The sequence below is a fragment of the Pelodiscus sinensis genome, chromosome 17 (assembly GCF_049634645.1).
Source record: "Pelodiscus sinensis isolate JC-2024 chromosome 17, ASM4963464v1, whole genome shotgun sequence".
NCBI classification, from domain to species: domain Eukaryota; kingdom Metazoa; phylum Chordata; order Testudines; family Trionychidae; genus Pelodiscus; species Pelodiscus sinensis.
Genome location: NC_134727.1, coordinates 6,376,661 through 6,392,659, shown reverse-complemented (window position 1 = coordinate 6,392,659; position 15,999 = coordinate 6,376,661). Strand labels below are relative to the sequence as shown.

The 15,999-nt window shown below is 42.4% G+C and overlaps 1 protein-coding gene across 2 annotated transcripts in view; it reads left to right on the top strand.

The window, feature by feature from the left end:
• DOCK2 (dedicator of cytokinesis 2) overlaps positions 1 to 15,999 on the top strand; it is a 497,337-nt gene that overhangs the window by 437,167 nt on the left and 44,171 nt on the right. For both annotated transcript variants that reach the window (XM_075900153.1, XM_075900154.1), the window contains 6 exons: positions 2,771 to 2,927; positions 5,644 to 5,684; positions 8,623 to 8,713; positions 9,761 to 9,880; positions 11,302 to 11,391; positions 13,183 to 13,287. In XM_075900153.1, coding sequence (XP_075756268.1) covers positions 2,771 to 2,927; positions 5,644 to 5,684; positions 8,623 to 8,713; positions 9,761 to 9,880; positions 11,302 to 11,391; positions 13,183 to 13,287 — 604 coding nt within the window. The remainder of the gene's footprint in view (positions 1 to 2,770; positions 2,928 to 5,643; positions 5,685 to 8,622; positions 8,714 to 9,760; positions 9,881 to 11,301; positions 11,392 to 13,182; positions 13,288 to 15,999) is intronic.

Genomic DNA, 15,999 nt, shown 5'->3' with positions numbered 1-15,999 from the left:
AGATTTACTTTAAGTTTCTTGTTTAAGCAGAACTATAAAAAATATTAGTGAAAAGCTTTTAAACACCCTCTTTACCAAGAATTCCATATTCTACAAAGATTGTAAAAGGTTTAAATAAAACTTTGAAAAGTATTTAACAAAAATCTAAATTTCAAAGGAGTTTTCTTAGTTTCAGTGTAAAACTCTCAAATTTCTGCTTTATGCCACATTCAGAGCTTAGACTAGTCATTCTCAAGGGCAGAAATTGAAGAGGTGAATATTTCTGTAGTGATATAGTATATGGTAGTGATTAGATTAAATGATATTTTGGACTTTCATGATTCTTAGATTCTTAGAAAATGGCAAAAAGCATTACAATATTTCTGCAATATTTTTAAAAGACAACGCAAGGAATTTATGAACTGCCTGAGCTTCTGGATTTAACTCACCAGGTTACAGAGTTTTATCCAAGTCCCGTGCTTGTGCTTTGGGATAGACCAAGCTAATAATTTGGTTACGGGGAGAGGAAGAATGATCTAGAGGTATGTGCTCTACTCATTCACCAGGGAAGACCGGGGCTTAAGTCCTTGTGGTGCCACAGACTGTGCGTGACACGTCAGGAGAGGCCTTTAGCCTCAGCTACAAATGGGGACAGTAGCATTTCCTATCCTCACTGGGGGTGGAAGGTTACATGTATTAAAGATTGTGAGGCACTCCAATACCAGGGTCATCTCCAATACCAGAGCCATATAAGACAGAAACAGTTAGTAACCATCTTTTTCTTCAGCGGTGACCACTGTGCATACTGTCTTTTTGTAATGGAAATAAAGAGCATAAACTCCACAGCCTTCTGACTGTCGAGTAAGTATTTAGATTGGAGGGAAAAACTTGAGATCATTGGCCATCTCTTAACTGACATTTTAAAAAACTGAACTCCAAAATGGATGCCCCTCTTCCCCCTCTCCCTCCACCTGTCTTAAGCCAAGGACAAAGATGAAGTCAGAGAACAGCAGTGGGTGAACTACCCAATTTGTATTTCTCATCCTTATGTACAAACATATCCCCATGATAGGATGAAGCAGGTGTCAGATTATGTCTACATTGCCATGAAAATCCGTGGCACTGAGTTTCAGAGCCTGGGTCAATTGACTTTGGCTCACAGGGCTCAGAACTAAAAATTGCAGTGTAGTTATTCAGGCTCATAATAGTGTCCAGCTTCTGAGGCCTTCCCCTCTAGTGGGGTTTCAGAGCCTCAGCTCCTAACAGGTACACTGCTATTTGTAGTCCCCTAGCACGAGCCCCATGAGACACAGAGAACCATTACCTCCTATTATGCATGGTTGCTGAAAATAATGTTTTATTGCATTCTCCCCAAATTTGTGTATTTGTGAAATCCAAAATGAGGGGTACACCTAGTGTCTTTGTGAAGTATGTTTCACCTCTGTAAAATGTCCTTATGAATCACCAGCTAGAGCTGGATTTATGCTTTGACTTCTAAAAACTACTCAACCAGCTGGTAGTGGCGTTGGTGATGCTATTCTTGACTACCACCTATCCTTCAGCAACCCTTGCTGGCTGATGTCTGGACTCATGTAGAGAGAGTTTCAGTGATGCATTGGAATGGAAATAATGGGACCCCAGCAAAGCACATGCATATACACCTCCACCCTCTAAGCCAGGGGTGGGCAGTAATTTTTGAAGGGGGGTGACTTCACAAATTTTGGAAGAGCTCGTGGGCTGACCCAGAAGGGCAGGGCTTCAGGCAGAAAAGGTGGGGCCTCGGGCGGAAGGAGCGGAGTTCAGAGCTACCCTATGCTGAGCTTTGCTTGGCCAATGGCAAGGACCTGGAGCAGGGGGAGGGTGTCGGGGGCTCACTTCCTCCCAAAGTTGTCTGGGGTGGAGGCTTAGAATTCACATAACAGGGCTCGCAGCTCCTGGCCCCACTGCTCACCTGTTGCCTGGCAGCCCCCCGGCAGATGCAAACCCTTTGAATAGAAGCAGTTGAAAGGGCTTGTGCCTCCTGGGTGGCTCCTAGGAAACGGGCTAGCATGGGGCCCAGAACGGCGAACCCTTTCAATTGCTTCTGTTTAAAGGGCTTGGGTGTGTCAGGTGGCTGCCAGGCAATAAATAGAAGCACTTAAAATAGAAGCACTTGTGCATCTCTGGCCCCCCAGCAATGCGTTGGGGGCAGGGCCAGGAACTGCCCCACAGGCCAGATTAAAGACCTAGGTGGGCCAAATCCAGCCCACAGAGAGGCTTTTGCCCACCCCTGCTTTAACTGTAGTTGTGTTCTAGACAAAAGGAAATGTTTTATTCTTTGTCTGGACTTGCTCCCTAGCCAACTTCTAGATTATCAAACCACAAGGGGAATCCCAAATACACGCTACCTGTTCCCCCATCCTGACCTGACCCAATGCAGGGGAGGCAGGACTTGAACCTGTGATCCTGTCTTTCCCTAGGCCACCCCCACAGGAACCCAACCCACCACCTTACCATGGGGAGGCCCTTTATCCCGCCTGCCCCAGGGCCGCCCAGCTGTCCCCCTGACCAGTCCTGTCCCATCCCGTCCCGTCACAACCTGACCCCAGGGGAGGCGGGACTTGAACCTGTGACCCCCCGGCAAGCACCCTATCCCCTAGGCCCCACCTCCTTACCAGGGGGAGTTATTGTTTTATGATCAGCATTGTGATAGAGTTATTCTCATTGTAATACAGAGTTTGTCCCCACAGAGTTTCAGCTCAGAGTGTGCCCATTATCACATAACACTCTTTCCCTCTTTCCTTGTTTGCAGACTCCTGGAATGTTCTTTAGAGCATCCCGACATTTCCAAGATGGTGGAAAATTTTGTAAACCTAGTAAAAGGCCTTTTGGAAAAGCTTCTGGATTACCGAGCCGTGATGAATGATGAGAGCAAGGACAACCGCATGAGCTGCACTGTCAACTTGTTGGTATGTGCCTCCTTGCAAAATAAAATGTAAGACTGGAGAAGGGCTTCAAAAATCGACTCGCCACTGAGCAGTGGAAAGCTCGCCCAGGGAAGTGAGTGAAGGAAGACATCGATGTATGCAGAGTTTAAGAGTTCCGTTTTAAAGATAAATTTGCCAGACTGCAGCAAAACGAAATTGACACCTGTCTAGAAAGGATAGCAGTGAAACTCAGACAATTCTGCTCTGAGTCGTAGCAGCAGGAGGCACTGGAGTTATTAACAGGGAGGAAAAATCCACGTGCACTTTCAGCCTTCCCCCAAGTCCCAGCTAGGAAAGAGATAAAACATCAGGGAACACTTTCTTCTGACCTTCTCAAAGCAGCCAGGACTGGTGAGATACAGCTGTGGAGACCCGCCCCAGTATGCAGCGGCCAAGAAACTCTCCTTTTTCTCTTTCTATCATGTCCCAGCATCGAACAGCAATGCGGGCAGGGAGAGGGGCAAACTTAAAAGTAGAGTGTCGTGCTGATTAGAGCCAATAGCTCTGCTAAAGAGGCCTTTCCTTCATTGGCAAACCTCATGTAAGCCCCCAAATGAGAGCATTTCCTGCTGGCTTCCCCAGTGAACAATCCCCTACACCACACAGTACAGAAGCAGAGAAATAACCCTACAAACAGAGAATCATAAAACACTAGAACTGGAAGGAATCTCAAGAGGTCCCCAAGTCCAGTCCCCTTCCCTCACAGCAGGACCAAGCTTCGTCTAGATCATCCCTGATGGATGTCTATCCAACCTGCTCTTAAATATCTCCAGAGATGGACATTCCACAATCTCCCTGGGCAATTTATTCCAGCGTTTCAATATCCTGACAGGAAGTTTTTCCTAGTATTCAACCTAAACTTTCCTTGCTGCTTCTTGTCCTATCACCAAAGGTTAAGGGGAATAATTTTTCTCCCTTCTCCTTGTAACACATTTTAGGTATTTGAAAGCTGCTGCCCTGTCTCCTCTCAGTGTTCTCTTTTCTAAATTAAACAAATACAGTCCTTTAAGTCTTCCCTTATAGGTCATGTTTTCTAGACCTTTAAATCATTTTCATTGCTCTTTGACCATCTCCAGTTTCTCCTTCTGAAGTATTCCTTCACAGACAGTCACTTCCATTTTGTATGTGTGAAACTGGTTGTTCCTCCTTAAGTGAAGCACCTTGCATTTCTCCCTATTGAACTTCATCCTATTTACCTCAGACCATTTCTCCAGTTTGTCCAGATCACTTTGAATGATGACCCTCTCCTCCAAAGAACTTGCACATAATCAAGTATTTTTCTCAATAAAACAATCACTAGTAATTCTCATGGTATTAGGAGTGAAGCTTACCACCAATACACAAATCTGAGGAACAAACGCCTGATTCTTCACTTTCCCATACCCTGAACTGCATCCTTACCCTCATTCACAGAAATTGCCAGACTGTACCAGACCTGATATCCATCCAGCTCTGATACGCTATGTAACACAGAAGTGTTATGTCAAAATAACTGAGATAATTCTGAAATAACATGGTTCACATCTAAACACAAGCAGCTATTTCGACATAATATCGAAATAATGTTGAGCTGGAGGACTGCTTATTCTGACTCCTCTAACCCTCATTTTATGAGGAGTAAGGGAAGTCGGGGGAAGAGTGCTCTATCTCGAAATAACTGCTATGTAGACAACGTCAAAAGTTGATATACGCTATTTCGACTTAAGCTACTCAATGACTTATGCCACTTCCATCCATTGGTCTCAATGACTTATGCCACTTCCATCCATTGGTCGTCTCCAGTGAAGGGCATAGTCAGCAAGGGAGAGGCAGTGGTTGTAGAGTCCAATACTCCAAGTAGTCTCTTGAAGATCATTTGGCTGTTCTACCTTACACTGGAAACCACAGTCTCAAATATGCAAAGCCATCTTAGCCCCCTTCCTGAACTCTGCATTCTTAGGGTATGTCTACACAGCAGCGTTATTTCAGAGTAACGTCAGTTATTCCGAAATAACATAGTGCGAATCTACACAGCAAGCCCATTATTTCAAAATAAATTCAAAATAACGAGCTTCTTACTCTGACTTCTGTAAACCTCATTGTATGAGGAGTAAGGGAAGTCGGAGGAAGAATGCTCTATTTTGAAATAAGTGCTGTATAGACATGCCCAGAGTTGAAATAAGCTCTTTTGACTTAAGCTATGCAATTAGCGAAGCTCAAGTTGCGTAGCTTATTTTGAGTTTAGCCCTGCTGTGTAGACGCACCATGAGAGACATAGAAGTATTTGTTAGATCTCTCATCATTATCAGAAATTCCAACCACATTAGTAGCTAACTGGTAAAGCATATAACGTGTTACATTAGTGTATGCCTTTGGAAAACTCTTTTTCCCTTTACAAACAAAAGAGCCCTCACTAATAATTGTGAAGATTTTATATTCAGTTGTTCTATAAAGGAACTCAAATATTGATTGAAGCAGCCATATTATCGGGTTTTAATTCAGAATATTTTGTAAATAACGCATATCACAAACTTTGATTATTCATAATTTAAGCTTTAAAATTTTACAGATAAAATATGCTACAACACAGAATTATGTTCCATTTTCTGCACTGCCAATACAATTAAAAAGAAAATAATACTTAACATGAGTAATTTGGTCCTGAAAATTATTTTAATAAGAGACTGTAAAATAACACTAATCATTTTCCTCCCTCTAGAATTTCTACAAAGACATTAACCGTGAAGGAATGTATATAAGGTATGATAATTGCTCTATTGATTTTTGTTTGAAGAGTGTAATAATATTCCGTTTATGCACGCTGTCTTCAGCATACTATATGGATTTGTGTTATGCCCTTGGTAGCTCATCGTCAATGAGTCCATAATGTCCTTAAGCTCATTTATACGTTTTAATCTATTGTTAACGTAACTTGCAGAAAGTTGGAATCCATAGTACTTATTCTTCAACAACACTTTTTTCCAGAATAAAGATAATCTGAATGAATCATTATATTCTCTTTAATAACAAAAATATAGTTGGATATGAAGTCGGAGGCTAATCATATCGTGCTTTTAGACAGAGACATATATATCCTTACCAGCTATGTAGCATGTGCTCAGAATACAGAGCATGCTAAATATGCGGCCCTACATACAGCATTACAATTACAAGTTCAATAGTTTTCTGCTGTATCTAAACCAGCAACAATTTTCTATCATATACAGAGCTGTCCTTACAGAGCTGGGCAAGGCACCCGATAATCGGGGGCACCACTAGGTCTTAATATCCACCCATCTGCCTTTACTATCCCTGTTCTGTGGCTCTGCTTCCTCTGGAGAGTGTCTAGTTAACTTAAAAGTGAAAAAACCTGCCAGATCTAATTAGTAGAACCCTGAACCCATGAAAGAGCCATTCAAGTGGTAATGAAGTCATTTAACAGGCATTTGCCAACCCCAGGCATATGCTGTCAGTTTCTGAATTTACTGTGACAGTCTATAGGAACTTAGTGTAAAGTATTTCATTAGTATGTTGCTAAAATCAAACCTCTAAAAACTCATCATTCTCCCCACCCCATACTGCCGTTGGGCTTATGGGCATCAGTTTAATAGTACTGCATAGAGCCCCATAAATCCTAAGGATGGCCATGAGCCCCCTGTGCAGGGAAAATCACTACCTAGGCCACATTTTCTCTCTCTCTGTGAAGATGATGTGGCCATGGTTATACCCACCTATTGTAATACTAGACCCTTGGAACCGGGAGCTCGCATTCAGGATGTCACTGAGAGGCTTACCAAGCTGATCAAACCTTCAGATCGCTACCCCTTCCTGCTTCTCCACGTGGGAACTAATGATACGGCCAAGAAATGATCTTGAGCGTGTTACTGCGGATTATGTAGCGCTAGGAAGAAGGATCCAAGAATTTGGAGCACAAGTGGTATTCTCCTCCATCCTCCCTGTTAAAGGGAAAGGACTGGGCAGGGATCGTCGAATTGAGGACGTAAATGCATGGTTGCGCAGATGGTGTTGCAGAGAGGGCTTTGGTTTCTTCGACCATGGGACTCTGTTCTGGGTGCAAGGATTGTTAGGAAGAGATGGGATCCACCTAACGAAGAGAGGAAGGAGCATCTTCGCGGACAGGCTTGCAAACCTAGTGAGGAGGGCTTAAGGGCAGATATAGGGTACAGAATGACTTAAACAAATTGGAGGATTGGGCCACAAGAAATCTGATGAGGTTCAAAAAGGACAAGTGTAGAGTCCTGCACTTGGGACGGAAGAATCCCAAGCATAGTGACAAGCTGGGGACCAACCGGTTAAGTAGTAGTTCTGCAGAAAAGGACCTGGGGGTTACAGTGGATGAGAAGCTAGATATGAGTCAACAGTGTGCCCTTGTAGCCAAGAAGGCTAATGGCATATTAGGTTGCATTAAGAGGAGCATTGCCAGCAGATCCAGAGATGTCATCATTCCCCTTTATTCGGCTTTGGTGAGGCCACATCTGGAGTATTGTGTCCAGTTCTGGGCCCCCCACTACAAAAAGAATGTGGAGGCATTGGAGAGGGTCCAGCGGAGGGCAACCAAAATGATTAGGGGGCTGGAGAATATGACTTATGAGGAGAGGCTGAGGGACTTGGGTCTGTTTAGTCTGCAGAAGCGAAGAGTGAGGGGGATTTGATAGCAGCCTTCAACTTCCTGAAGGGAGGTTCCAAAGAGGATGGAGAGAGGCTGTTCTCAGTAGTGACAGATGGCAGAACAAGGAGCAATGGTCTCAAGTTGTGATGGGAGAGGTCCAGGTTGGATATTAGGAAAAACTATTTCACTAGGAGGGTGGTAAAGCACTGGAATGGGCTCCCTAGGGAAGTAGTGGAGTCTCCATCCCTAGAGGTGTTTAAGTCTCGGCTTGAAAAAGCCCTGGCCGGGTTGATTTAGTTGGAATTGGTCCTGCCTAGAGCAGGGGGCTGGACTTGATGACCTTCTGAGGTCTCTTCCAGTTCTATGATTCTATGATTCTATGACCAGCAGCATGTGTGTATAATTTAGAGCAGCATTTAGGCTGCTCTAACTTATGTCAGGGAATTGTCTTGGTGCAAAATCAGGTGAGGATTGGAGCAAGCCACCATATTACTTTGTGTTGTACTGGGTTGTACTGGTGTACTTTGTACACTCAGCTACAGCTGAGGAGCTGGCTCTGTATTTTTTTCTCTTACTTTAGTCTTATCTATGGTATTTGAATGGATAAAATGAAACATCCATGCACAAATGGGGAAAAAGAGCACAGGAGGAAGCAATTGACAAGTTATATAACAATGGCAAGTAGTTGGCAGTAATGTTTTTTTGATCATACTTCAGAGTGCACCAGGGTTTAAATAGGAGAAAATGTAATTTGGCAACATGCACGTTTGTTCCCATTTTATCCACAAAGGGACAAGAACGACAGTTACTTTGGTAAAGTATCATTTTACCAAATGATAACCATCATTTTCCCACAGATGGAAACACAAAGGAAACTCAGCCAAATAAGAGTTAGTTAATAGCTTCCCACCTCTTTCTCCCCAATAATCTTGAGATCTAAGGGTAGTTATTCCATAACATCTTTCACTCTTTATGTGGAGAGTTTCAGCATGTGTGTGCAAGCCATGAATGCATTTTGCCAGAAAACATGTATATGTTTAAACTCTTGTTTTCTTTCCCCTGCAACAGATACTTGTATAAATTGCGAGATCTTCATTTAGATTGTGAAAATTACACGGAAGCTGCATATACCCTTCTCCTCCATACCTCTCTCTTAAAGGTTAGACTGCTGTTCTCACTTGAATGTATATACTGGACCATCACAATTTTTTGATTTAGAAGTGTGTGTGTTTGTATAATATGTCTTAAACAATACATCAAAGACTTTGCATTAATTATTTCAATTATAGCAGTTTAATTTCCTGGTAGTTGAACATACTGAGACATGTAATGAAAATTAGAACATTCTCATTGAAAAGAATTACTAGATGTTCTTAGCTAAGGATTTTATATTGTGACAAAAATAGTTTCACTAAATAATATGAAGACTAAGTATATGACTTGTGGCAGAATTTAACCCTCCATAATTACTGCAATTTTTTCTGACCTACAGTACTCTCAATTTCCAAATTAAGGCTAAATTGATAACTTACATATAATATTAAGCCATAATTAAATTGCCACTGGCAGCTACTGCAATGTGGGCATATTAAAATTTTCATTTTAAATGACAGGGGTCACAATTTCAAATTATTCCCTCTTCCTGTTTGCTTAACTGATGCTTGTTTTAAATGACAGTCTAGTTAAATAGCTGATGTGCCAACAGAGCTGTTTGGAAACTGGAATTTCTGTTCTGTGGGAAATTTTAAAATTGAAATAAAAGTTCTAAATTGGTACAATAAGCTCAAATTTCCAGTTAAATAAAAATTGTGAAAAAATCCAATTCAGGACTACCAAAATATTTTGTTTGGATAGTGACATTTCAATTCATTTTCCTTTACTTCTATACTATATTAATCCACAGTACATGTACATAATACATTGTTTTAATATGATGAAAAAGTAAATAAAAAAAGAAAGGCGCTCAGAGCATTTCATCAGAACCAATGCATTTTAACAGAAAACTGTTCCATGCACAAAATTTTGATCAGACCTAGTAACCAACATATTGAAAAAATTACATCTTCCCTGTGTCATTTCCTACTGTCTAGAATGTTACAGAAATACAGAAGAAACTATTCAGTGTATTTGAGGTTTTTCATTTCCTAGTTAAAGTTTCATTTTTACTTTGCTTTAAAATCTGTGTTTCCTAATGTTTTCTTCATAGTGGTCTGATGAACACTGTGCACCTCAAGTTATGCAAACAGAATTTCAGTACTCACAGACCCATCGGCAGTTGAAAGAGAACTTGTATGAAAAAATTATCGAATACTTTGACAAGGGAAAGGTAACTATGTTTTAACATTCTGACTGTGTTATTTTTGTGCAACACTGGCCTTTAACTGCAGGTTGGATCTCCCTGGTCCAGCACTCTCCGGACCTGACCAGTCCCAGATGAGAGATTTTGCTGGACGAGAGGGGGTCATTTCTGGACCCCTGTCACCAGCTCCCCTGGCCTGGCCAGCTGGACTCCCAGCTGGCTCTCCACCTCCTGCCATACACTGGGGCAGTGGGACCTGTTGGGCAGCCACATGGTAGGGCCCCAGGACCTGCTGGGCAGCCACTGCCACGCTACCATGGCTCTCTTCCCCACTGAGCCACCATTACCACAACTTCCAGCCCTGCCAAGCAGCCACATGCTTGGTCTCCCAACCCTGCTGGGAAGCCCCGCTGCCACCTACTGGGCATCCCTGCCGTCAACTTACTGCAGGCAGCCCGCTGCCATGCCAACCCCACAAGGGCCCTTGCCACTGGTTCTCCTCCGAGACTCTCTGGTTCGGCAACATCCGTGCCGGACCATGGATGTTGTCCGACCAGAGAATCCCCATGAAGAAAATTTCAACTTGTGTCATTTATTTTATATATATATATATATATATATATTTATATTATCTGTTTGGCTATTAGATAAAATAATTTTGGAACTGGTATTGCAAAGATACCAATGTGATTTTAGACAGCTGATCAATACACAAGCTGTATATAGGCTACTAAATGCATTTTTATGGTTCTGATCCTGTACCTTTCGATGCCCAACAGTAAAAGAGCCTTTGACTCCAGCACTCAATCTGGCACAGAGTGCTCCGCTCACCATGGGTCTGACACCTCCTCTTGCTTACTCAGGGGATGAGCTCTTGAGGCAGATAGTCACTGTCCCATGCTCACTGCCACAACATTTTCCCAGTCTGTGCTACACACACTCAGTCACTGTTACAAGGTCTGTCTTCACACACAGAGTGTGTCTTTTTCACGCTCACACCCTCTCTCTCTCTAGCCTCAGCCCCACCCTTTCCACTCCACCCGGGCCTACTTCCCTTTTGGGAAGCCTAAAATTGGCCTTTCACCATGTACTAAAATTCATGTAATAGCCTCCCTGGTTTGGAAGCTACACAACCCTGTATTGACCTGTCTGACTTATTTTTGTTATTTAACAATTCATAAAGGTCACAAGATTTTTGGTGGTGTTCTTGTAAGTGTAACAGAGACTCACGTGGTCCCATCTATAATGAACCATGAAATATGTTTACTCTGCACATTAAGCTGTTGTCCTGAAAATTATGGGTGACTTGAGTTTTCCATTTTATATGTGCAGTTAATAAATAACTAGTCAATAAGGAGATATTGTACAAAAATGATTCTTTTAAAACCTTATTTGTCGGTGTTGGATTGTACCTGTGTGCTTTTACTTCTGATGTGATTACTTTGCAGATGTGGGAAGAATCAATATCCTTATGCAAAGAACTCGCAGAGCAGTATGAAATGGAAGTTTTTGACTATGAACTTCTAAGCCAGAATCTGGTAAGAATTGCTCTCCAAAGCATGGCTCTCCAAAACATTTCAGGAACTTAAGTGAATATTTTTGGAAACTGAGGTAGTAGATAGGTAGGTAAGTTTTTGAAGAGTCCATAGGACTTTGTGATCCATATCTATTTTTAGATCATTTCACATTCTTTACTTTGTCACACATCATACCTTGTATTTAAATTCCCGCGCTAAAAAAAACACGTAAAAATAGTTAATGATTATATATGTATGTATGTATATACATGCATATTTAGTCATTTAAGAGATAAGGTGATATGAGACAAAGCAAATCCCTGGAGTGACTACCTTGGTTTGATTGCCTTGCAAGGTTTAAAAATTATCTAAAGGACATAAAATAGGGCTTTTACCCTTGTTTAAAAACATGTAAAAATAAAGGTTTAAAGTAGTCCCTTCTCCCGCCTTGTCCTCCTCCCTCGGATATGCTTTTGACATTAAATCCTGTCAAGCCTAGAGGAGTCTGTGGTGATTAGCAAACTAATGAAGTGGGGCTCATAAGAGCCAATAGAATGAGAGCTGAGAAATTGAAAGAGGAGGGGATTTGTAGCCCTGTGTGGTTTGTTTTTACTCACATGTATTCTTCCTCAAAAATGAATCCACATTTTGTAAAGATTCAGCACTGATACCATTTCGCTGAAGGTGCTAGAGATCAAAATGAACATCCCTGAAGCTTCCAAAAGGGTTAAAATTTGTCATTCCTGAAATGTTTAAGTTGAAGAACAAATCTGGAGGAACCATGGCTACCCCTCACATATGTACTTTTTCAGGCTTCCACTATGTGTTATAAATCAAAACAACCCTTCTTTAAACCAGACTTTTGCAGACACATTTATATAGCCTGCACTAGACATAATGTTATACTTGAAAACACAATAAATAAAGTGAAGCTAAACAGTAACTACACTAGCATTCTTCCATTCTCTTCAGCTCGCTATAGCATATGGCTGCCCCTCAGACACCACTCCTAGGCTACGTCTACATTGGCATCCCTTTCCGGAAAAGGGATGCTAATGTGACGAGTCGGAATTGCAAATCCGTGGGGGATTTAAATATCCCCCGCGGCATTTGCATTTACATGGCTGCCGCTTTTTTCCGGCTTGGGGATAAGCCGGAGAAAAGCGCCAGTCTAGACGCGATTCTCCGGAAAATAAGCCCTTTTCCGGAGGATTTCTTATTTCTACTTGAAAGGGCTTATTTTCTGGAGAATCGCGTCTAGACTGGCGCTTTTCTCCGGCTTATCCCCAAGCCGGAAAAAAGCGGCAGCCATGTAAATGCAAATGCCGCGGGGGATATTTAAATCCCCCGCGGATTTGCAATTCCGACTCGTCACATTAGCATCCCTTTTCCGGAAAGGGATGCCAATGTAGACGTAGCCCTAGTGTCGGCAGTCCTCAGCAAGCTATATTAAGGTTGTCAAGCTCGTTATCCCACTAACCTTACCACTGAAGTTCAACTAGCTACTGTGGATCTTACGTAGTATAATTCTGAGGCGTTTGATCATTCGTTTCCATACTTGCTAATTAGGGGCATACCTGGCTTTGCACACAGTTCATTTTAAATTGTTTGACCCATTTAAGTTAGCTGTGTATTATGCTTGTGTTTATAAATTAGAAAACAATTAATATCGCACACGAAAACAGCATAAAGAGTGACTGAATGCTATTCTTTAAAAAGATATCCTTGTAATGAGTTAAGTATAGAGGCCATTTATGGAAGTGTAATGATTCTGAAAGAACAGAACTGAGAAATCATCATTTTTGCTTTCAGATTCAACAGGCTAAATTTTATGAAAACATTATGAAAATTCTGAGGCCGAAACCAGATTACTTTGCCGTTGGATATTATGGCCAAGGATTCCCCACCTTTCTGAGGGTGAGTCTCTCTGCTTTGTGTATTTCTCCTTCAACGATTTTTATATGCTCATAAAAACCAGCAATGCACAGTTCTGCAGTGTACTAATAATAATGTAGTTAGTCTCTGGGAAAAACTGATCTTTGTTGGCACTAGATTTCACAATTATTGGAAGTATTGTTTGTTATAATAGCACATTTAAACCTCCTCAAATGGAAACACTTCTTAGTTGATTGTCTCTTTATTATGATTCCCCTTGAAGTCAAGAATACCCTTTAACAGTAGAGATGGAGTAAAACAGCAGCATGTTGAATCCTTAAGTAGGCAGAGGATGACCGTATGTTACATAATTCACAGAGAGAAAGAATAATGGAGGTACAGGATACCAGGAAGCCATGGAACCATGTTGGGAGTTTATATCAAATCTTTAAAATTCGTATCAATTTTTACAGACATTGGTAATTATTGGTGGCTTTCATTGTAAGCTAGTGAAAGATGTCACCTGAACTGCTCCTTTGCTACACGTGAAGTGTGCTTGCCCACACCTCGGGGGGGGCGGGGGGGGCGGGAGGCAGCAAGCTTAGGTTAAGTCTGCAGTGTTCTAGCTTGCAGCACTTAACTGGCCATGTGAACCCTGCATTGGCTTAATGGTACATTTGCACTGCAGGCCACATAGTCAGACTGGTGCTCACTCAACTTGAGCTAGTACACTAATAGAAATGGCAAAGACTTCGGCTAGCCCCGAGTTCAGAGGCAGGAGGTTGGGCAGCCCTCTGTCTCTACTCAATGAACCTTGTTGCCGGGCTAGTTCAGACTTACAGCAAAGGTAGACGCCTCTGCCCAGTTACTTCAAGTGTGGTTACTTGGAGCTGTCAGCCTGTGCTGGATGGCTTGCTCTCAGATGTAGTGCAGACACGTGAAAAGTTCCACCGCACACTGTAACATATTGCCGATAGTAGGGGTAGGAAATAAGCAGCCCACGGGTCACACACAGTTTGCCAGGGTTAGCCGCCGGCGGATACTTTATTTACTTACATGTCTGCAGGTACAGCCGCTCACAGCTTCCATTGGCTGCAGATCACGGTTCTCAGCCAATGGGAGCTGCAGGAAGCGGTGTCCCAGTCTGCACTGCCTCCTGCAGCTCCGAGCGGCCAGGAACAGCAATCTGCGGCCAAGGGAAGCTATGAGTGGCAGTACCTGTGCACACGCAGGTAAATAAAGCATCTGATGGCCCACCAGGATCTAATCCTGGCAAAGGGCATCCAGTCCATGGGCACCGGCCTATAGCTTTAGGAGTGCCATAGCAATAGGTCAAAGTGTAAAATGGAGCATTTTGTGTGAGGAAGCAGGATCTGCATGACCAGAGAGTGTATGGCAAGAGGCTACTGATTTACATCTCAGCTTGCTGCACACTAACTCTCTGTATAGATGCACACTGAGTGAGCGCTGTTACCCATCTGAACACACATACACTCGGCACACACACAGTCTCTCTCTATTGTTTGCCTTTTTTCCATCTTACAGTCACCATCTCAGAACCTTAGGCAAGAACCTGAATAAAAATAGCCATTTTCAAAAGCGTTCAAGATTCTTAGGCCCCTTAGTTCAATTGAACTTTGCTGGCATTTGGCAGCCTTATTTGCTTAGGCTTCTTTGAAAATCCCAACCATCTCTTCTAATTCGCAGTCTCAATGGTCTTGTCTTGATTCTGTAGTCCTACCAGGATAGGTCTTTTTGCTCGTGGTCAGTATTTTTGGTTTTGGCAAAACTTTCATGCATTGAAATAATCACCACTGTCCAGAGTCCGTAAGGATATCCCTCACTCAGGCAGATTTGGCATACCTTAAAGGTACTAAGGTAGTTCCAACAGAGGGAGAATTATACCCCTAGGCTTGATTAGCAATGCAATATCCCCTTACAGACAAATGTTATGTGGAGGACATTTAGGGATCCTCTGCAGAGGAGGGAATTTCTCCTAGGTCTTAGGTTATGCTTAGATTAAAATATTTGACTAATCACCTTTATTTAATTTAATAACAATTAATTTCTTCCCCTGCATCAAAAATTAACACTGAATGGGTGTGCTTCACATATTTATAAGGGCACTTGACTCTTTCCTTTCTGGTGTTATAAAGCAACCTCATCAGACGCAGCACACTGAACAAGAGATGAGAACTCCTTGAAATTGGTTGTGCTGTGATTGAGAAAAGTCTATAATATGGCAGGAGTGGGCCAGCGAGAAAGGAACTTATACATATATTATAAAGCAAGTCTCTTCTCTAAAGGGGAAAGAAGAAAAGAAATTTTAGTATTTTACCCACCTGCCTATTGCTAGTTGAAGTACTACAGTTAAAGCAGGTTTTGCCCACGAAAGCTCATGATAATATACGTATATTTTTGTTAGTCTCTAAGGGTATGTCTACACTACCACCCTAGTTCGAACTAGGGTGGTTAATGTAGGCAACCGGAGATGCAAATGAAGCCCGGGATTTGAATTTCCTTGGCTTCATTTGCATGTTGCCGGGCGCCACCATTTTTAAATGCCGGCTAGTTCGGACTCCGTGTCCGCGGCTACACGCGGCACGGACTAGGTAGTTCGGATTAGGCTTCCTATTCCGAACTACCTGTACTCCTCGTGGAATGTGGAACAAGGAGTACAGGTAGTTTGGAATAGGAAGCCTAATCCGAACTACCTAGTCCGTGCCGCGTGTAGCCGCGGGCACGGAGTCTGAA